The sequence below is a fragment of the Onychomys torridus genome, chromosome 14 (assembly GCF_903995425.1).
Source record: "Onychomys torridus chromosome 14, mOncTor1.1, whole genome shotgun sequence".
NCBI classification, from domain to species: Eukaryota; Metazoa; Chordata; class Mammalia; order Rodentia; family Cricetidae; genus Onychomys; species Onychomys torridus.
The window spans coordinates 68,147,412-68,170,590 of record NC_050456.1 but is presented as its reverse complement, the minus strand read 5'-3'; the positions used below and the strand labels follow the sequence as shown (position 1 = coordinate 68,170,590).

At 50.4% G+C, this 23,179-nt stretch overlaps 2 protein-coding genes across 3 annotated transcripts in view; both read left to right on the top strand.

Moving 5' to 3' along the window:
* Ccdc88c (coiled-coil domain containing 88C) overlaps nucleotides 1-3,703 on the top strand; it is a 123,522-nt gene extending 119,819 nt beyond the window's left edge. Inside the window, 1 exon segment of the mRNA XM_036206178.1 lies at nucleotides 1,531-3,703. Coding sequence (XP_036062071.1) covers nucleotides 1,531-2,529 — 999 coding nt within the window. The 3' untranslated portion in view covers nucleotides 2,530-3,703.
* Nucleotides 3,704-6,923: 3,220 nt separating this feature from the next.
* The window catches only part of Gpr68 (G protein-coupled receptor 68), a 30,959-nt gene continuing 14,703 nt past the window's right edge, over nucleotides 6,924-23,179 (top strand). Inside the window, exon 1 of one of the 2 annotated variants that reach the window (XM_036205355.1) lies at nucleotides 6,924-7,559. The gene's annotated coding sequence lies outside the window, so the exon portion shown is untranslated. Of the gene's footprint in view, nucleotides 7,560-15,990; nucleotides 16,205-23,179 lie in introns of those variants that run through there. The other variant, XM_036205356.1, reaches the window with a different exon arrangement.

Below are 23,179 nucleotides of genomic sequence, written 5' to 3'. Positions count from 1 at the left end.
TGGCCTGCTTGACCCTCATTTCTTTATCTGTCATAAGTAGTTTTTCCACAGCTTGAACCAAACGCTGCCAAGCTGCTTGGGGAATTGGGTGAGTGTAGACGGAGTTTTCTTTGGGCCGCCAGCTCACAAAAAAAATGGCATGGAGACTTACCAGTTATAAAAGCTTGGCTTTAGCTTAGGCTCATTCCTAACTCGTTCTTATAACTTCTATTAAGCCATATCTTTTAATCTACATTCTTTTACATGACTCGGTTACCTTTACTCTGTACTGCCCATCCTGCTTCCTCTCCGTCTGGCTGGAGACTCCGCCCTTTCCTCTTCCCAGAGCTCTCTCTGTCCGGAAGTCCCTGTTATACCTCCTGCCTAGCTACTTACTGGCTGTTTAGTTTTTTATTAAACCAGCACAGTGAGACATCTTCACACAGTGTAAAGGGATGTTCCCCAACAGGTGAGGTGGGTTTGGGGGGGCTTTGTTTGTTTGTTTTTGGTAGATGAAGCCTAGAGCAGGGCCTGGTGCCACAGATGATAAATGTGGACATTAACAGTCGCAGCTCTTCCTAGGTGCCCACAGCAGACCACGTCAGAAAGCACCGCCTTTCTGGGGTTGCCAAACAGGTCCTGATGGCTCCTGAACCACCAGTCCAGCTGTCCAAGCTCCTGTCTCCTCCTCTTCCCATTGAATTTATCTGTTGTGTGTATGTTTGGACACGCACACAGTGGCACGTGTGGGCATCAGAAGATAGCTGTGGGAGCTGGTTTCCTACTTCCGTCAGTGGGTCCTGGGGAGCTAACTCAGGCTGTCAGCCTTGGTGGCAAGCATTTTTACCCCAAGTCATCTTAGCAACCCTCCTGCTGTCAGCCTTAGGAAACCCCTCGCCTTGACTGCTGCCTCTGCCAGCCCCTGGGATGCTAACGAATGGCTACCGACCCTGGCAGCATCACAGACCTTTGCCTCCGACAGATCTGCTCATTTCCAGGCTGGTGGCGGAAGATACCTTCTCCGGGATAGGAAAAGCAGAGCTCTAGGGAAGCAGTTTTGTGGGGCCCTAGGATGAGCTCTCTCCACTTCGGGGCTCTCTACCTCTCTGGCTTCCACCTCCCATCCCACCTCGCTCCCCTTCTCAGGAGGAAGATGTGGGTGGCGGTGCCAGTTCTGATGTGTGTCGTGTTTCTTTCCTGTCCTCGTGGGTGCCCAAGCCTGTGGGATGGATGGAGAAAGGAGGGCTAATGCATCCCCCAAAGCTTCCTCACCCTGCTCTATACTGTAGCGGAGGGAGTCGGCTGGAAGGGCTGTGTCCAGCTCTCATTACCAACATTACAATTGGTGGCCTTGTGGGACGTCATTCCCCTCTGTGTCTGCTTGAGCAGTTGGGGGCTGTCTGGGTGGCGCCTGGTGTTCTTCACCCAATGACCTCTGTACTCCTGGCCCCTCATTCCAGACTGCTTCCTGGCATGCCCAAAAGAAGCCCATCAGAGACAAATATCAGTCCAGACTCCCAATTTTCCACCTCTGTTCTCTCCTCTCCCCAGGACACTCCCAGCTGCCGCGATGACCTTCTTAGTGATTACTTCCGAAAGGCCCATGATCCTCCAGCCACGGGAGGCCAGCCAAGACCACCAGCTAGGAAAGACGGAGCCAAGATGCCCACCAGCTTTGTGGCTCCCACCATCAAGATGTCAGTCAACACCTCTGAGGGGCAGCAGCTGAAGCCAGGGCATTATGTAAAGCCCAACTTGAGACCATCTGAGGCCGAGGCCCTTGCTGAGGTCCCTTCCAGACAGGTCCAGCCTCCCCAAAGCCTGTCTCTGGGTAGACCCAGGCAAACCACCATGCCCTCGACTTGTCACGTGCCTACCAGCCGAAGTGCATCTCTGAGTAGAACCTTCAGCCTAGCTTCAGCTGACCTCCTCCGGGCCAGTGGGCCAGAAGCCTGCAGGCCAGAGTCTCCTCAGAAGTCAGGGTGTTGTCCTGAGGCTGCAGGAACCCGAGACACAGGCAGCCACAGCCTGCAGGGCTCCCACAGTCTGGCCCGGGAGCGGACTCCACTGGTAGGAAAAGCTGACAGCTCCTCTCCAGGCCCAGGTACTCGTGGCCGGCCACTGGACACAAGGCGCTTCTCTCTGGCCCCACCAAAGGAGGAGAGGCTGGCCCCCCTGCAGCAGTCTGCCACAGCCCCAGCCCTTGCTACTGGATGTAGCAGTAGTAGCAACCCCCCAACCCAGCACTTTTCTCCCATTGTGGCTCCTGCTGTCAGGACAAAACCCAAAGTGCCACCACACTCCGGAGAGGTAGCCACCGTCGCTCCTGTGCGTTCGGGGCTCAACACCTCTGAAGGAGATGGGGGCCCAGGGCGTGGCTTCAGCGAGGGGCTCCTGACCAAAAGCCCTGGTAGATCTCCTGACTTGGCTCCCCACGTCAGCCGGGGCCCTGATGACTTCAATCAAGGGAGCAGCTCAAAGAGCACACCAGCGTCCCCAGAGCCAGGTGGGGACCCGCAAACAGTGTGGTATGAGTATGGTTGTGTGTGACTCTTATCACTGGACCTGCAGCTTGCAAACCCTGAACTACTTGTGCGCCTTATGATTACAATAGGCTTTTCTCCTGTGTGCCCGTGGTGCCGGGAAAGGGTATGGGATAGGGAAGGGGTTCCCACACAGTCATCCTATTGGTTGATGGAAACACTGTGCCAAGCCCTAAGAGGATTACTCTCCAGGGTCTGTAACTTATCTTCTATGTCTACAGCTTCCAGCAGCTGCTGTCTTATGGACGAATCGATTTAGCACGGGGACTGCTTAGAATTCAGTGGCAAAACCAGTTTACACAGAAACAGACACTACTTGAGTAGGAATACTCATTTGCAACCTGTCAACCTCCATTAAAGAGCGTCCGCACATGTGGATACATGCATGTAGACCAGGCTCACAGAGCTAAGTCCCGGCAATGGGTCGGTCTGGAAACTCCACTCCCGCCTAAAAGCCATTGATCTTGGGGAAAGCCCAGAGCAGAGCTGTCTGTTAAAACCAGGACCATCGCCATCCCATTCCTGGGCTCCAAGCACTTCCCTTGATAGCAAGACCAAGCTTCAGGATCAGCCACAGGGTCTGGGCTCTGATTAGTGGGTTTTGAGGCCACCCAGGGATGAGCCTTTTGGGCCTTCCCAGGCTCACTTTTGTACAAACACTGGATCTGCTAGGCCTAGGGTGTGAAGCAAAAAGTTGTCCTGTGTATGTCCCAGAGAGGGACTGTCCAGCAGGCGTAATTAGTACACAGAAGGAAGACCAAAGCCACACTTGCTTTGTAATGTGGCCATTGCACCCAGCCTTCCTTAGTGCAGAGGGAATGTTACTATTTCTGAATAACTTTGGGGGTAGAAACCAAATTTCTTTAATATATATGGACACACATGAATATATATATACTTTCGGGGGTCTATTTATGTTCTTATTATGTTGGAGGTCATTCTTCAGGGTCTGACCTGCTGTTTGTGTATTTGGTCCAATTCCTGACTTGTTTCGATTCCTATTGTAATGGTGCTTTTCCTGGGATGGACTAAATGATTGGTTTTCTGTTTTGATGTAATGTGCTGAGAGAGAAACGGGGAGACCTGGATGTTAACAAGGTCCATGGGAAGGGTGTTTGTGTTTTATGTGTTAAATGGCCATTTGTTTTGGAAGACGAGGGCAGGGCCGTAATAAAATGGTATGGAACCTGGGTGAGGCCTGGTTTTCTTCAGCGAGCACATGCAGAGGGCTACCACAAACTAGGGCTCCCAGCTCCCAGCCCCAGGCTCCTCCTCAGCTGTGGGAGTCCATAGTTGGCTGAGTCGTTGGTATATGAAGCTGCCCATCCAGCAAGACGGATGTAAAGAGCAGAACTGTCCTGCGCCAGCAGCCGCCCCATGGTCTGTGGCACGTTTAGTCGCTGTCAGGTGAGTCCCAGTTGGGCATAGGAGTGCAGTCAGGACAGGACCCCCTTTTGATTTTCCCAAAGCTACACAATTCCCAAGTACAAGGTCTTGGATTTGGCTCTTCGAGCGTCATGTTTAAATCAGGTAGCTGGATGGGATGAGAAAAAGTATAGAAATCTCCCCAGGTGACTGAACCTGTCCTGTTTCCCAGTCCACCTGGCCTCTCCTGTTTCCTTCCTCCCTCACCAGTCTTCCTGTGTGTAAGCCACTCTTGCCTCCCTGCCCTTCTTTCCCGAGGATCTGCAATCTGTTGGATCTGGCTGCTTGGTGGGTACTGCTGTCTGTGGAGTAGTCACTTGGCAGGATTCACTCTGGGTGGCCTTTGTCGGATTTGACGCCTGGCCAGTCATGCCTTAATGTTGGCAGTCTTTATCTCACGACTGTGTCCCTTCTGGGGACAGACTTCCCACACTTACACATCCACAGAGAGCCTGTGGGCTGCTCTGGGTTCCCACAATCACTACTCTTCCTTCCACACACCTCCCCTGCGCTCACAAACCTTCTAGAAGCTTCAGGCGTGAAGCCCACCTTCCTGCACTTAACCTCTGAGCTCATCTCCCCAAGTTCTTCAGCTGACACCATGTGTTGTGCCATCACAGAAGCCCCGGTTTGCTCTTGACCCTCCTACTGGAGGATTTATTAAGGCAACTCCACATAGTTAAAAAGGTTTATTTTGGGGGAGTCACTTACAGCTAGTAAAGGGGTTGGTTACAGGATCCGGGAGAGGTGAGGTGCAGTCCTGCTGAGTTCTTCAGAGAACTCTGCTTGGTCTACCATCCAGCATCCAGGATCACCAGGAACCAAGCGAGCCGGCACACCTGGATCTCAGGTCGTAAGGGCTCCTGTCTCAGGCCCAACTCAGGGGCCAGGCATAGGTAGGTGTGACAGTTACCAGAAGCCTCACTGGGAGTAGTACTTCCAGGTCAAAGCTGGAACAGCTATCCACTACACCCTCCTCAACTGTATTTAGAGATCATGCTAGACCCTTGCCCTATCCTTGGCTAGCTTTTCATCCTCCAGCGCTGGGGCCGTAGTTCTGGTCTCTCTTTGCCTCCCTTTGTCTCTTCAGTCCACTCCAGTTTTGTCTAACGTAAAGTCTGCCGTTAAAGGCGCCAGTGGCACTAAGCCAAAGGTAGTCTGGTCATTCTGGTGCATTCACCCCAGGTGAGCTTCCCTTTGAGACACTCCCCTCTCTGGGTCTCTGCAGTAGCCACACCCTGCACTCTGCAGACGGAGTCCTGCACACCTGAGGCAAACCTCGGCTTCTCATCACCCCTCACGCCCTGACAAGCTCCTTCACACCCACAATTTTAATTACAGGCCATCCCCAGGAGGCGAAGAGCTGACATCTCGGTCCCCATCTCCTTTGGAATTCTGGATCTGCATACATGACTGAGATGTCCCTAAGGTGCCTGGAGTCTAACTCACATCTGCCCCAAACACCAGAGTAGTACGATTCACGCCTAGGTGTTTGACATCCCCTCACCTTCCCCCATGTCCCTTCCTTCAGCTGGTTTCAACTCAAACGAGTCTGCATCTGATCCCAAGTGAGGATGGCCCTCTTGCAACACCATGGGTCCAGTAGTTAGGGAGTATGTCCCAATACTAACCCCTCCTAGGTCCCATGCTCCACCTGACTTTTATCTTTAGGTGTCTGGAAAGTACTCAGATGACAGATGAGTCTTTGTGTTCACAGCATGAGGTGAGGTCTAAGATTTGGGACAAGAAGCTTTAAGAGAACATTTGGAACAGACAAACATTGGGGATCATCCTGGCAAATACCTGGGTCTGGCAGAGATGGATGCATACATCTAAACCTTACTGATGTAAAGGATAGTAAAATCTTATCGAAGTCCATGCAGCCAACTGATTGTCATAGAATGTTCTCATTCATGGTTACCATGCTTATATACATGGCTGGCAGGTGATTGTAGTTCCAAAGTGAATGTGGGTTAACACTGTCAGCAAGACTAAGGGGTAGCACGTCAAAGAGTAATGTCAGATTTCATTGACCTGTGAGTGACCTGCTAAATCAGGTAGTGCTTTCTGGATGCTGCATGAAGAGTTCCTCCATGTTGGTGCTATTCAGGAGGTAATGGTCTCCGATATGGCTAGCTTTACTTAAAGTGAAGGTGGGACCACAGTATCACCCAAGACATGCTAGCATATTGTCTTCATCATTTACTTAAGTCAGAGAGTGGGAAACAAATCTTGAACTGGCATGGTGGCACAGGCCGTGCCGGTTAATCCCAGCATTCAAGAGGCTGAGATGAGAGAGGATCTTGAGTTCCAGACCATCCTGAACTACTTAGTGAAACCTTGTCTCAAAACCAAACCAAAAAGCCAACCACAAATCCAGCCATGAATGCAGCATGCCCATTTCTGTGGTGTAAATACTTGGCTGATTTCAAGCTGACTGCATGGTGTAATAGAACATGGGTAAGGAAGAAAGGTACACACACACTGTAAAACCCACTGTATAGACAGAATATGTGTAAACCTCAAAGGTATAAATCTAGTAAAATAATGCAGAACTTAATGAATTTTGAGTTTTATGATCTTTGCTTTTATTATGTTGTTTGAGCATAGCTTGACTTAAGTTCATCTTAGGTAATGGCCACCTTGTTTTTATTAATTAAGTTTATTCATTTATTTGACATCCCGACATCCGGATGGCAGTTTCCCCTCCCTCCTCTTCTGGTGATGGCCTCTTTTAACAACTGGTTTGCACAATTCAGTGTTCTGCTCTCAGGAGCCAGAATGGGCCATCTCCTCACTATAGGAGTGGGCTAGGGCAGGGAGAGACATAAGATCGAGAAGAAACGGCCAAAAACAAAAAAACAACCACAAGAGAGCAGAAGGGAAGAGAGGCTGGCGTCCTAACCTGAAATTGAGATGGGTAGATCTCTTCTTAGTGGCTTCCTTGTCCTTCCAGCCCTAAGGCTGGCCTGGAAGCAGGGGAGCGACACAAGGGGAAACCCACTCAGCAGCTGGTGATCCAGGTGACACGGTGGACACGGCAGGTCATTCCACACTCAGCTGCCCCGACACTTAGCCTTGGGGAGCCCGGGTTTGAGAACCTGTGTCGGGCTGACCCAGAGCCCATCCCCACCTACACCCTTTCCCTTCTCCGGGGAGCACAGCAGAAAGCCAGCTTGGCACGGAGGCACTGCCTGGCAGCAGCCAGAAGTCAGCCAGAGCTGGGGGACAGGATCTCCACTGTCGTCACCTAGTGCCTGGGGAAGGAGGGAGAGGAAGATGATTGGGCTCAGCCTGGTGACCCATCCCAGTAAGTCCACCTCATCCTAGTCAGTCTGCCTAGCCAGGCGAAATCAGCCACCTGTTCTTCATCCCCCCCACCCTCCGCCCCCAAGTACCTCAGAAGGACCGGGGAAGAGATCTGGGTCCCCCCACCTCCAGCGGCTGTGTGACTGTACCCTCCCCAGGCCACTGCGGGGCGGTGGGGGGAGAGCTAGCCAGAGCCTCCCGGTGTCGGGGCCGGGTCTGTGCGAATGGGCCCCAAGCCTCCATCGGACCCGCGCCACGTCCCCGCCCTGCGAGCTGCGTGCCATCCGCGCCCACCAAGGAGAGGTGAGTGGCTCCACGGCTGCGGGAGGGGGGGCGGGTACAGCCGGGAGATAACACGGAGGGAAGCACAGCTGTGGGCACTCGGGGAAGTCGACTGACCTTCAGCAAAGCCACTCCCAGACTCCTGGCAGCAGCGGAAAATTCAAATCCCAAGCTCCTGAATAAAGGCCTAGGGGCGGAGATGGAGAGAAGGGCTGGGAGGTAGATAGCAGTCATTCTCCGGATCCGCTTTGATGAGACCAGCCACGCTGTGAAAGGGTCAGCAGATCAGAGAGATCCCCCGGCCTAGGCTTCCGAGGGAGCAGGTCTCAGAAGTCCAGCCCTGCCCAGGCTGCTGGGACATGTCCTGACCCACCTACCCACCATGTGTAGGGCAGCAGACCAGGGGCCACCAGTGGCATGGCCAATGGAGAGGAACGCAGGGTGGGCCCTGACCCAGGGAGAGGAAGGAGAAGGGGGGGGGCACAGGATTATTTGTTGAGTTCCAATTTACCCTTCCTTTCATTCCTTCATTCTCCCATTCATTCATTCATTCATTCATTCATTCGCATGGACCAACCCACTGCTCTGTCAACTAACTCTGCAGGCAGGAATCAAGAGAGGTCCTTGCTATACAAAGAAATTGTATTCCGTACCCAGAAAAGGAAAAGCAATGTCCTAACACAAAAGGAAAGTAGTTAGAAAAATAAAATATGAAAATGAGGGCAAGCCGGGCAGAGCGCTTAAGCCTTGCACCTGCTCCTGCAGACCAGCCTGAGCTGGCCCTTACATTATGACAGAACTCTAGTGGCATGCAAGGTACGCCTGTGCCCAGCAGAGACTTCTTCCTCAGTATATATAAATAGACAAATTAAAAGAGAACTGGATAAAGAATAACAACAGAAATCATGAAATGCTTCCAGTCAGCACCTGCACTTTACAGGGCTGAGAGCGGTAGAGAGGACTTCACTTCATCCCGTTTGCAGCAGCTGGAGGGATGCTTCTTCCAGGAAGCCACCCGACATGCACCCAGCAAGAGGCCCTACTTCTCCCTCTGTGACTCAGCTGTGCTTTCTTGTGGTGTATTGTTTCTCTAGAAACCAAGCTCTATCCTGGAAGGTTCCATCCCTGGGTAGTGCCCAAGCGCAGACATTCGGTTCCACGGCTTCGGTTGTGGAGTTATACAGAGGAGATGACAGACAGTGTAAACACCACAAGTGGTCAGTAAATGCTGTGGAGTCTCCTTCAGTTGGTCTGTCCTTCAAGGAGACTGCTCTGTGGGGACTCAGCGGCTGGACTCATTCCCTGTCACCAGCATGACAAACCACCACAAATACAGTGTCTCAGAACAGCACAGAGCTATAATCTCAGAGTTTCGAAGGTCAGATCCAGGAGCTCCCCGGGGGGAGTCCTTTGTGAAGGCTCTTCCCGGAGGACCTCCATTCAGTAGCCTTTTTCATCTACAAGCTGCTGGCACTTTTTCCCAATTCTCCTTCCCTCCTTCAAGATGGACAATGGCTGACAGGTCTTCCATATCCCTCTTTCATTCCCACTGTTCCACGAGCTCCCGTAAGATAATCCAGATAACCTCCCTAGCTCAAGATCTCAAGTTTAATCACACTTACCATGTCCCCTTTGCCGTGTAAGATGACACATTCACAGGCTCCAGAGGCAAGGACATAGGCATCTTCGGGGGACTGTCCCTGAAACCTCTTGGTAGGGTTTGTTAACAGCAGCTGACATTGGATGGTCACAGCATGGACCCTGGGAAGATGGCACCATCATACATCTTCATTGTACGTGTGATGCACTAGGACTTTTAGAACTCTGCAGGTGGCAGAGCTGGACTCCAGAGCACCCCTTTCTGACCTTAGGGTGACACCACCTCTCTGGTACCATTGTTGCTCCCACACCCTAGACTCAGACGAAGCAAAAACTAAAGCTGACTGGATTCAGTGGGAGAGTTGTCACTGGGATTGCCCTGGTCTAGGTTACCTCTGTTGTTAATCCTCCATCTTCTCTTTCCCATAGTACCCACATCCCATAATAGGCACATAAACCATGGTCCCCGAAGACTCGAGGGAGGGCTTCCCGTAGATGTTTTTATTGTTTGATTGATTATTGATTGTTCGGTTTTCTTGTGGTACTTTGGATTGAACCCAGGGCCTTGTGCAAACTGGGTCAGTAATCTGCTGCTGAGCTGTAGCCCCAGCCCATTTGTTTGTTTGCTTGTTTGTTTGTTTGTTTGTTTGTTTGTTTATTGAGACAGAGCTTCACTATGCAAATGACTTTCAACTCTTGCTTCTCTTGCCTCAGACTTTGAGTGTTGCAATTACATGTGGGTATCACTTGCCAAGTCCCAGTGGCTCTCTCGAAGGGCTCTTTGCCCTCCTCCTCCTTCACATATGCCAAAATGACAAGACCCAAGAGGAGGCAACTCTTCTAGAAAGAAAACAAAACAAAGATATCCGTCTTCATTGACCCAGCTCCTTGCCACAAAGAAGCCTTGCACACTTGAGCCAGAGCGGAGCACAGCCACCTTCCGTGGGTGCTGGGCTGAGGAGGGAAGGCTTTACATTCAGGAGCACTTGTTAGAGCTAGACATAGTTCTAAGAGTTTTAGACTCGTTAACGCATTTGCTGCAACCCTGTGAGGCATTGTTAGTGATGCCATTTTACAAATAAGAAAAATGGAGACTCAGAGGGCTGCTTAAGGTCACAGAGCACCAGTGGAGAAGTCAGGGTTTGGTGCATGCCACCAAGGTGTCGGGGGGAGGGGACTGGAGCGATGGCTTAGTGGTTAAGAGCACTGATTGCTCTTCCAGAGGGCCCAGGTTCAATTCCCAGCACCCACATGGCAGTTCACAACTGTCTGTGACTCCAGTTCCAGGGAACCCTCACACAGACATACACACAGGCAAAACACCAATGTTTTGCTCACAAAACTGCCACCAGCAAAGCCCCTTTTGTACCTTCTCAGCTTCACCTGCTCTCTTCACACCCCTTGCAAGCTCAGTTCCTTCCTTCCTTTCTTCCTGGACTGGGAATAGAACCTGGAACTTCATGCATACTAGTCAAGCACTACTGAGCTACATCATCCCCAACTCTTGTTTTTATTATGAGACGGGGTCCTGCTAAGTTACTTAGGCTGGCTTTGAAATTGTTTTTTTGGTTTTTTTTGTTTTGTTTTTTTTTGGGGGGGGGGTTGTTGTTCTGGATTTTCGAGACAGGGTTTCTCGGTGTAGCTTTGTGCCTTTCCTGGAGCTCGCTTTGGAGACCAGGCTGGCCTCAAACTCACAGAGATCCGCCTGGCTCTGCCTCCCGAGCGCTGGGATTAAAGGCATGTGCCACCACCGCCGGCTGGCTTTGAAACTGTTAGAGGGGCCTCGAACTGGTACCCTCCCACCTTACCCTCTACAATAGCTGGGATCACAGGCCCGCACCAGCACACTCATCTGGTCCCCTGGCTTCTGTGCCAATCAGAAGTGAGGATTCCCTTATATTCGATCCGTAGGTTGTTTTTTTTTTTTTTTTATATTAAGCTCATTTTAGAGAAGAAACTGAGACCCAGGGAAGCTGCCTAATTTTCACAGCATCAGACCTGCAAAAGTTCTCTGCACTTTGTCCTCCTCAAGGAGCTCAACTTGAGCATATCCAGCCTGAGAGCTTCTCCCTGGAGTCCCAAGACCAGCCTTCTAGATCAATGGTTCTCAACCTTCCTAATGCTGCGACCCTTTAATACAGTCACTCATGTTGTGATGACCTCCAACCATAAAATTATTTTCGTTGCTACTACACAGCTGTAATTTTGCTACTGTTATGAATCATAATGTAAATATCTGATATGCAGGATATCTGACATGTGATCCCCAAAGGAGTCATGAACCACAGGTTGAGACATGTTCCTCTCAATGCATATGCTCATACTCCATCTGGACTTGAGCTGGCCTCCCCCCGCCAAACACACACACACACACACACACACACACACACACACACACACACACACCAGCCTCAGCATCTTCTTTCTTCAGATGTCCTCATTAGTCACAGTCTTCTGAGAGCCTTCAGATTATTGAGGGAGGAGCAGAAACAGCCATGTGGTACTCTGCTTGCCCAGGCCATCTGATGAATCAGCTCAGGCCCCAGCCTGCTGGTGTGTGGTTGATGCCAGAAATGATCATTGACAGAGCAACCAGCTTCCTGCCGCCCAGACTATTCTAGAAGGTGTTTGACTCAGCAAGGGTGGGTATTTCTGAGGAGGAAAGTTGTCTATCTGCATCCACTTGCATGATCAGCTCTGCCTAGGACATGTTCCGCGGTGACAGGAGGTGACAGGAGGCACAGGGCAGGGCAAGCAGTGATAGGAACCATGGGCCTGAGCAGGCACAGAAATGATCGGACGCTGGAGACTGGGGAGGAATTAACTGTCCGTTCTTCCATCTGGAGAATGGAGAGAGATTTGCTCTGAGGCTGGCCAGCTGCGCCCATGGGAAGAACAAGATGGGGAAAATGGTCATTTTTAAAAAGTAGTTCATCTTTGCTCATTCTTAACTCCCCATTCTGCCCTCCATATGTGTGTCCACTGTTTCTGTGTTAATCCCAAACCCAGTGGGAAGCAGAGACCTGAGGGGCAGGGTTCAGAAGACTGACCCAAGGGGTGGTCACATGGAACTAGCATATCTGGGGACCAGGGCTCCCCCAAGGCCTACAGGAGGAAAGTAGAGAAGAGCAGGAAACAGAGCTGACCCCTTCAGCAAGAGGAGACAGCCAACCTAAGGCCACCCTGGCAGAGGGACTAAACCGTGAGTCCCCATTCTCCTCCTATTGGTGAAACACAGGAACCAAGACAGGGAGCCAGGACTCAGTCCTCCAAGAAGGAGGTGAAGAATGGGTGTGGACAGGCAGAGGAGAGCACACAGAAAACTCCTGCCTGGGCAAAAGTGTCACGCACATGGTCCAATGTCTGCCATTCTCTGGACCTCTGCAGAGCATCACCCTGTGTTTGATACTGAAAACTACAGTGAACCCATTGTCTCTGCACTCAGCATAAAGACTGTGTTCAGGTAAAATGCCAAGGCAAAACATACAACCAAGAAAACCCCAAGCCACAGGAGGCTGGAAAAGAAGACCTGCAGCAAACAGTACCTGCTGGGGACAGAGACCTTCCGGCCTTGTCTCTGGAACCCTGCCCATATGGGAAGGGATTTCTGTGAGCATGAAAGATATATTCCAAATCAGCATTCCAGGAGCATTTACCATTCCAGGCCCAGGAAGCGCCTGGAATATGATGCATACTTCCTTTCAACTTAGCGAGCTGTGTGTTGTTTGTAAGGTTGTTGCCAGGTTTCCTTTTCAGTAGAACAAATTCCACTGGCCTTGCCAAAGACCTTGACTCTCAAGAACCTCAGCAAAGCCTGGCCAAAAGACAGCACAGTGGGCAGGGGGATAGGTTGCCCTTTTGGGGGTGGTGGTGAAGACAGGGTTTCTCTGTATAACAGCCCTGGCTGTCCTGGAACTCCCTTTGTAGATCAGGCTGGCCTCGAACTCACAAAAGACCCCCCTGCCTCTGCCTCCAAGTGCTGAGATTAAAGGCATTTGCTACCACACCCAGCTCACCTCTTCAAATCTAGAATTTTCTCATGGGAGAGAAAGCCAGAATTGCCTTGTCTGTACCTGTACCAGTATCACCAGTTCTGAGACTCTGAGAAACTGAGGGCCATCCTCCTGTCTCCACAAGGTGAGGTACAAATCAATAGGAGGCTTAATTCAAGGGCATTTAGGAGTTGGGGGGTAGCTGAGGGCAGAGTACTTGCTTAGCATATATGAGACTCTGGGTTCAACTCCCAGCACTACGGAGTATTTAGGTGGTGAGAGGCACAGGATACTATTTGGGCATCTGCAAACAGAGATTATGGGTTAGAAACAGGGAGACAGGACCACTAAGTAGAGCCAGGGGCCTCCAAAGGTTATGGTATAGATTCTCCACAGCACCACAGGAACTGTGGGGCATGACAGCAGTATGGGGTTGACTTTGTAGTAAACTGTCACCACAGCCTGGCTGGACTCCAGAGTCAGAAGCACAATGACCAAGCTAACAGTGGGCTGTAGAAGAGCCCTCTTCTCCCCTGGAGGGAGGGAGAGAGGGAGGGAGGGAGGGAGGGAGGGAGGGAGGGAGAAAGGGGCAGAGGTGGAGCATAATTATTGAGGAAAGCAGTTTTAGGTCTGAACTCCCTTAGAGTCCTGGCTGGGTCACTTGGAAATGGAGTAGACTTAGGCAGTTCACAGTGCCTCAGATTTTTGATCTGTGAGATGGAGAGAATAAACCTAATTACAATGAAAGCTCAGGCCATGAGCTCTAAGGATAACTAACAGTAAGCATCCAAAACATAACCGCAACTGACGTCTGTTGACCATCCCTGACCGTGTGCCGAGCCTTGAGTTGAGAAGACGTCACTTGGTTTAACTCAAGAGACGTGACAGTCCCACTCTTAGGTCGTGTCCCCATTTTACAGACAAGAAATGGTCACCAGGTGACTAAAAGACTGATTGAAGGTCACCCTGCAGGAAGAAAGAAGGGCTGGAATTTAAACTCAGATGTTCTGGCTTTCAAACCCAAACTCTTAACAACACTCAGAGTGGCAATTTAGAACAAAACAAACACAGAAGCAAAGCAGGGGTTGGGGAGATGGCTCAGTCGGTAAGTGCCTGTCAGGCCAGCATGAGGACCCGAGTTTGGATACCAAGCACTCACGACAAAAGCTGGGCACCCCACATGCATCTGTGACCTAGCTGATGGGGAGCTAGACAGGCTCTCTGGCTAGCCAGCCTAGAAGTTGGTGAGCTTTGGCCTCAGGGAAAGACACTATTTTAAAAAAAAGAAACAAACAAAAAAAACAAGGTGGAAAGGAGAGAGGAATAGAGGAAGACACTGATGTCAGCCTCTGACCTCCGCACACATAAGCACACACAAGCATGCACACCAACACACATATTTACACCATACACTACACTCACACACAAAAATAAAAATTAAGGAAAAAAAGTCAGATGTGCATTTTCAGACACAGATAGTTAATCTGGAAAATTCCATTTGTGAAGATTTTGCAAAAAGGAGGGATTTCACAACGGGGACCAGACAGCGGGCTGACTCAGCCTCTGACCCCAGCAGAGACCCATCCTTCCCCACATTCTGGCTGCTCTTGTGCCTTCTGCCTCCTTCCATGAGCTCCATAAATGGCTCCCTCCACCTGAAGCAGTGATTCTCAACCTATGGGTCGAGACCCGTTGGGGGGGTCCAATGACCCTTTCATGGGGGTCACCTGAGACCACTGGAAAACACAGATATTAACAGTTCATAACAGCAAAATTAGATCTATGAAGTAGCAAGGAAATAATTTTATGGCTGGGTGTTGGTGGTGGGGTCACCGTAACATGAAGAACTGTGTTAAAGGGTCAAAGCATTAGGAAGGTTAAGAATCACTGATCTAGAAGTTACGTTCTAGCATTCTGGGCTACCCAGAGGGCTTGGAAGCCACTGAGATGGCTCCTCTCTGTCCCTTGCCAGTCTGCGCCTTGGTTTACACTACACTCTACCCGTCTCTCTCAGACAAGAACTTTGTAAACTCACCACCAACCAGTTGCAGACGCTTATTTCATAGTTGGGAGTGTGGGTCCAGTGCAAAGGCCATGTGGACAGGCAGCTGCGGGCCACCGATCCCATCAGGCAGTGCAAAGGCTGTCGGGGAGGGAACAGAACCGTGGGGATGCCAGCCCAAACTAAGAAAGTTCAGAAAACGAGAGGCAGGGAGTTTTGCAAAGGGAGGTGGTCCACCGGAGCCCAAATATGCAGTTGTGATAAAACTAGGAAACATAGACGGTTGGCATCGAGTGGGACGCCCATCTGAATCTCAAAGTCTTCATTAAATAGTTGTGTGGTCTGGGGCACCTCTCAGTGGTTCAATATCTCCCCATATAAATAGGAAAAATAGTAGTAGCATATGTCTAGAGTTAATCAAATCAACATGTTTAGGTGCTTATAGCAATGCAAACTGTGGCTATTATTATTAGTGTTATTTGGGAGCATGTAGGGAGGGCCAAGGGCATTAAGTTTTCCTTGATGTCTCCATAAAAACCAGAGGTCATGGCCACCGCTGCTGGCTCTGGGAGCACCAGGTCTGGGATCCAGACTTAGGGCATGTAGAGAAAGTCTCAGATCTGTGATACCCACCACATTTACTGAGTGGCCACTAATGTACCACTGATACCCTGTCCACCTTCCTCCTGGCTTCCCATCTTGGGTTCTGGCGCCCCTGGTAATTCCTGTGGCTCAAGAAGTTCCCTAGCCCTTCAGTAGCTAAGGCTTCCTCCGCAGAGCATGTCTCTAGGTCAGGATGCTAGTGGGGGCGGGGGATGCTGCACGTCCGGGACCGGCGCGCGCTCTAGCCACCTCGGCCCTTCTAGGAGGCGCCTCGCCTGTGGCCTGCGGTCAGTGTGAACTGCAGGGCGTGGGCCGGCAGGTCTGGCTGTGCCTGACGGGGGTTGGGAGCCACAACGTGGCCCAGGCTGGCTAGGAGAAAGAGACCTGCCTGCCTGCAAGAGGAGTCCCCAGCCTCTCCCGGGCGGCGCGTGGAGGATAGCAGGCCCGCGTACCAGACTGTCGCCGCGCAGGTACGTGTCCCCCGCGAGCCAAGCTCCTTCTTTTTGCTACAGTCCCAGGTCGCTGGCGCGCCAGGGCTGGGAGAAGCGCGCGCGTGCGTGTGTGTGTGTGTGTGTGTGTGTGTGTGTGTGTGTGTGTGTGTGTGTGTGTGTGTGTTGGGTGTCTGCGAGAGGGCTGTGGGTCCTGCCCGGGAGCGCACACACACCGCAGGGTCGGGCGTGCAACCGCTGCCCCGCGACAGATGCGGGAGCGGGAGCGGCCGCACGCAGACGCGTGTGCACGGCAGAGGCGGGCACACCCCCAAACAGCATCGTGTGCGTGCGGTGGACCCACAGAACTGACTGTGACCGGTGGTGTCTGCCCCCGAAGCCCTGGCGCCTCCCGGTCCTCTCCTGGGTTGGGTGTCTCCTTATGTGGTCGTCACCGGGTTTAGCAGCCACCCCCGCGGCTGGCTCCGTGGCCACCTGGTAATTTTTTCACCTCTCCCCCCCCAAAAAAAAGTGTGAGACCTTTAACCCTTCATTTCCCCAGCTCTGGTGATCCAAATATTGCACTGGGGTCTTTTCTCTGAATCTGTGTCCCTTCTTCGGGCAGGCTCTGGTGACACCTCAGACAGAGACCCCAACAGTTCCCATGTCCTCACCTTCCTCTCAGGGGAAAGCCAGTCAGCAGGAGCATTACCAGCACTTGCTGGTCTGAATCCCTAAATCCCCTCCGGGAATCAAATGACCCAGAGAGAAAGCTGTGCCTCAAGTCCTGTGTCTGGATAAAGGGACGGGTGGACAAAAGCGAAGCAAACGCGAAGGGAAGCAAGCTTTCTGGGGGCTCAGCACTGGGTAAAAAGGGCACTGTCTTGGTGCCAATGTGCCCGAATGGCTTTGGGCATGTCTTGCAGGGAAAGGGGAAGGGGATCCCTGTGGATGGATGAATCAACTCCAGAGTAAACTGAGGTGACATGAGGCAGTCAATTGCCCTTCCATCTGACGGTCCTTTGGAGTGACAGAAATCTGAGACAAAGACTTGCTTCCACCCCCATCTCCACCTCTCAACCCAGAGGAGAGCATCCAGACCGAGGGAGAGGAAATTCCCAAGCTCCGTGGGCGATGCCGAGGGGCTGTATATATGATTGCCTTGAGTTGTCTGCCCACTTCCAGAACTTCATGGCTTTATTCAGAGCCACCTCTTCTGTTCGTTAGAGTTTTGGGTTCCTCCTCCTCCCCCTTTTTAATCCTCTTCTTCACCCTTTCTCTCCTACCTGTTTGTTCCCCAGAAGGCTGCATGCATGCAACACACATCTCCAGTCCAAAACGTCCTTATTTCAGTGCCCCCACCCCCCTGAGAAAGGGACCTGCCACTAGAGTTCACTTTCTAGTGGGGCGAAGAGACCATGCACCTCTGACCTCCAAGGTGTAGATACCAACTCTGAGAATACGCCCCCCCACACACACACCCACACCCCTGCCTCTGCTGCACTTTCTGGGTAAAATGCACACTGTAGGAAGAGATTTCTCCAACAGGGACTAGAGTCAGAAAGACAATTAAGTCGGAAGGACAATTAAAGGGAGATCTCCAGGGGCGTAGTGAAACTCCTCTTTCAGCTGGCTGACCTCAACCGATGTTCTTTCACTTTCTGAACTTTTGTATTTTGCAGGGAAATAGAGATGATAATACCCACATGATAGAGTCAATACAAAAATTGCAATTAAATAACCATGCAAATGAACCCAGTACATGGTAGACCTTCAAGTGATTTGGGAGACAGTAATACTAACAACATTCCTGTTAGCCACTGCCACAGAGCAAAGCACTTTAAATGCGTGAGCTCAGCTAGGAACCGTTGATGGAAGAAGAGTCAGTCTTCTTTAAGGGGGTGACCCATGGTAGGTCAACTGTGCTCCAATGGGTGGCCCCACACCTAGGAGTATATGGGCAGCATACTGGATTCAATATGATTATAAAAAATGAGGATAGGAAGTGTTGGGGGAGAGAGAGAAAGGTGGGGGTGGATCCAGGAGGAGTTGGGGGAAGTGGAAATGAATGTGATCGAAATACAGTGAATGAAATTCTCAAAGAACTCCATTCTATATATATAATTTATTTTTATTTGCATTAGTGTTTTGCCTGCATGTATGTTTGTGTAAGGGTGTCAGATCTTGGAGTTACAGTTGTGAGTTGCCATGTGGGTGCTGGGAATTGAACCTGGGTCCTCTGGAAGAGCAGTCAGTCCTCCTAACCTCTTAGTCATCTCTCTTGCCCTCATACATTTTTAAAGAAACAAGAAAACAAACAAACAAACAAAAAAGATATTTGCTCAGAACAAATTGTTTATGTTGCTCAAAAGACTGAGATTTAGGAAGGGCTCAGAGGCATTGGTCGACCTGTCAGCTGGGTGGCCCATCTACAATTGGGTCACACACTTGTAGAGCAGGAGTCTCACCCCAGCTGCCAACTGGGGGTTCATCTAGGGCTGTCAGCCCTTGTCCTGGTTGGTGAGCTCCCTCCAATTTAGCACTTAAATTTCAATGAACAACTATTCCAAGAGATAGGGAGTGGGAGCTGTCTGTCCTTTTAATCTGGACCCAGGGCTGAAAAAGTATTATTTCTATTTAATTCTATTGGTCAGACTATCCCAGAGCCCACCAGGATCCAAGAGGCTACTACTCTCAGCAAAATGAGGATTAAACAAGTTACAGCCATCTTAGAGTCATCACAACACGGATGCCTCTCTTCTCTCTTGTCTTGCCTTCTCCTCAGGCTTCCTCATCCCCACTCCCCTCTGTCTTTCCAGGGTCTGATGTGGCCCAGGCTGGTCTCTGTACCTGACACCCAGTTCCCAAATCATGACATGAGACTTAATATTAGTTAATCTGTTTCTTTTTATCTGCATTTTGACTCAGGGATTGAGCATGCGCTCTCTTTCTCTTTCTTTCTCTCTTTCTCTTCCTCTCTCCCTTTCTTCCTTTCCTTCTTTCTTTCCTGCTCTCTCTGTCTGTCTGGCAGCTGCCTGGCTGCTAGCCCTGGGCATGTCCCTCTTTCTCCTTGTTTTCTTCCATTTTCTTTCTTTTTTCCCCTCCATCCTACAGTTCTCTTCCTGTTTATCCTCTCTGCCCACCAGTCCTGCCTGTCCCTCTCCTGCCTAGCTGCTGGCTTTTTATTAAACCACTCAGGTGCCTTAGGCAGGCCAGGTGAAACCAATGCAATGCATCTTTACATAATTCAACACACTCAGAGCAAACAAATCTAACACATCTTCATGCCGTTAACAAAAGCAACAGAAACAAATGTAACACACCTTCACATAGTTAAATACTCCACAGCATAAACACATCTAACATCTTTGCCTAGTTAAAATACTGTTCCACAACAGGTCTCACACTATCTGTGTAATTGTGATAAGCTTGGGCTTTGATACTCCCGTCTATGCCTTCCCAGTACTGGGATTACAGCTACTTGATACTGTGCTTGGTTTTATACAGGTCTAAGGATGAACTCAGGATATGCAGGTGCTGGGTAACCTTTCTACCAACTGAGTCACATCTCCAGCCTCCCTCCCTCCCTCCCTCCCTCCCTTTCTTCTGGGTGCTAATTCATCTTGTGCAAAGATGAAGGGTCTCTTCCAGGTGAGGACCAGCAGTGACACACAAGTCCACATCAAAGACACTATAGGAGTCAGTGTCTCTGGCCTTGAGTCAAGGCTGAGGGAGTAAGTGTCCTGCATGGTGGTTTTTCCAGCATCTGTTTCTCAGGAGGTCTCTGAGGTATCAGTACCCACCTCTGGCAACTACATGCCTTCAAAATCAAAAGGAAGAAGATAAAGAGTAACCTCGACTTGGGAAAAGAGAATTTAGAGGGTGGCCCTAGGTCAAGTGCGATGAGCATGTCTATGGTTCGCAGTCCCCAGGAGAAGTCTGTTTGCTTTCAGGAGGCCTGCAGCCAGTGCTTGGATGACTGTTTGTCAGACATTATTGGATCATTAAGTGATGGCATAGAGCTCTCGGGGTGGGTAGGCAGGAAGTGTAGGGAGAGAGTGCAGCAGACTTGGGTTACCATGGCAACCTAAAGGCCTGGGGTTACTCTGGCCTTGAAGCAAGAAGGATGCTCAGACAGCTTTCAGCTCCTCAGACCGCAGACCCTCCTGTCTTGAAGTCTCTGGCTGGGCTGCAGGGTTATGATTCATATTTATCTAGAGCCAACTCCCGACACCTTCAGAATAAAATGTGCCTTCTTCCTGTTCTCCCCCAGTTTGTTAACTTCTAACTTCAGTTTCAGCCATGCCAGACTTCAGACAGGCTGTGGAAGAAATGCCCTTGATGTAGTTAGTGTACATTTCCCTTAGTGGAAGACAAAATGGAGTGACCCAGGTCCTCCTTCTTCAAGGGTGAGGTGGGAGGCCGAGGACAGAGCTCAGAGGTAGAGGTCAGAGGCCTAGCATGTGAGGGGTATGGTGTCAGTGCCCAGCAGCACACATGAAATGAAGGAGGACGCGAGTGTCCAGAAGTCACCATGCAGGAACAACATTGGCAGTCATTAAAATGTATTGGACTTGGGCTTCAGCGTGAACCCAGCACCGTCACTTACCAGCTGTGTGGCCCTGGGTCTCACTTTGGTGGCAGAGCTGGGATGATCGTGTCTTCCCCACAGGGTGACTACCTGTTGGAAGTCAAGCACCTGGCACATGGTTGTAGCTCAAGGCATGCGAGTACCCATCCCGTGAGCCCTCAGTTTACACTCACCTGCCATTGGAACTCCCTGCCACACCTCTTTCTGTGTAAGGGGCCCTGGCCCAGCTCTCACAGTCATGAGAGAACAGGCTCACCTTTAGAGTCACAGGTTAGCCAGGGAAGGGCAAAGCAGTCTCAGAGAAGGGTGGAGTGGATGGCGTAGGAGTGGAGGGGAAATTGGTTTGCCCTCTGGGCTCGGGAAGGGTTGCATAGAGAAGCTGGTATCAAAGCTCAGGCAGGAAACTTAGGTATGTGTCATAACCACTGAGGGGACTTGCTGAAACACAGCCTCCCAGATTCCATCCCTTAAAGAGTGTGTATGTGTGTGTATGTGTGTGTGTGTGTGTGTGTGTGTGTGTGTATGCATGTGCATATATGTTGTATGTGTGTGTGCATGTGTGTGTATATGTGTATATGTGTATGTGTGTGCATGTGCATTTATGTGTACGTGTGTGTGCGTGCGTGTGTGTGTGTGTGTGTGTGTGTGTGTGTGTGTGTGTGTTCAGAGGCCAGGATAGGATATCAGAGCTCTGGAGTTGGAGTTACAGGTTATGAGGAACAGAGACTTCCCACTCATCGTTATAAGCCCTGATGACCAGAATACTGAAAGTGAGGCGGTTTATATTACAGCCTTGCAAGGTTGGGCACCAACCCAAAGAAGTGAAAACCAGTCGAGGGCAGAGCACAGGTTTAATAACCTGAACATGGGCCCCTTCCTCATTGTCCTCAAAGGCTGAGCAATTTAGGGGGAGGGGGATATGGTCTAACATGTCATCTGCCACTTACGATTGTCTGTTTCTCAATGAAGGCCTTGAGTGGGTTTATCACAGTATTTTACATTCTGCTTATTTTATTTATTCATTTATTTTTAGCTTTTCAGGGACATGACCTCTGCAGGTCATGAGGAAAGCCTGGCTACTGCTAATGTTCTACTCCAAATGTCTAGTTCAGGTGCGGGTAGCTAGACTTGCTGTGGTTAGCAGGGACCAGAGCTTTCTGTTGACTTCTTGCTGGGCCTCAAGGTACTTTTGTTCTCAAAATGGACCCTATTATTTTTCTTGCACAGGTATTGGTGGATACCCAGCTATTGCTGTCATTGTTACTTTTTTTCCATGTAAAAATATTTATTTTTATTTTATGTGTATGAAAGTTTCGCCTGAATGTATGTGGTGCACCAGTATTGTGCCTGGTGTACTTGGAGACCAGAAACAGGTGTCGGATCTCCTGGAACTGGAGTTGCAGATGGTTGTAGGAATTGAACCTGGGTCCCCCGGAAGAGCTGTCATTGCTCTTAAGTGCTGAGCTATCTATCTCTCTGAGGGTCCAGGGTTGTCTTGGTTCATTTTTTGGTTTGGTTTGCTTGTTTGTGTCTTTGTTCGTTTGTTTTTTGAGAGAAGGTCTCATCATGTAGTTCAGGCTTCCTGGAACTCACTGTTAGACCAGTGGCCTCAAACTCACAGAGATCCATTTGTATGTGCCTCCCAGATTCTGGGATTAAAGGCATGAACTATCATGCCTAGCAAGATACTTATCTTGTTGCATGGGTTCTGGGATTCAAATTCTGCTTCTCACGATTGCACAAGTGCTCCCAACCACTGGGCATCTCTCCGGGCCCTTATGAGATTCTGTAAGTCCGGGGCAGGGCCTGGAATCTGCATTCAATAGGCACCCAAGGGTTACTGATACAGGTGTCCCAAAGGTCAAAGGCAGTGCTTTTGTAGTACCTGGGAAAGAGTGGCCTTCAAGACTGAGGAGAAGAATATGGAGATAACGAGTAGGGGCATTTGGGGAAGAGGAACAGAGGTTGGGAAAGCAGTGATTTACAAGTTGGTCACACAGCACAGGGTGCTAAGAGACTGAGGAATCTCCTCCCCACTTCATTCTCCAGAACGTTGCTGCCCTTTCAGGGCACAGCTCAAGCTCCCCTCCACCCAGAGGCTCCATCACACACACACACACACACAGATGAATTGTTCCCTGTGACTTTGTTTCATGGCTTTAGACCTTGTCCTGATTGGGGTGGGGATAGAGGGCAGCATACAGTTCTCTTGTCTTCTTTTCCCTAACCCAGGATGTTCCTCACCCCCCAGGGCCTGGGACAGTATTGCTTAAGGTCATAGGCAGAAGGAACTGAGGTTGCTAGTAAGCTGACCTTAAATAAAGAGACTTTCTTGTGACAGTTGGGTGGAGCCAGGTTGTCACAAGGGTCCCCGAAAGTGGAAAAGGTGGGAAGAGAGAGAAGACGTGCTGATAGGAACAACAGAC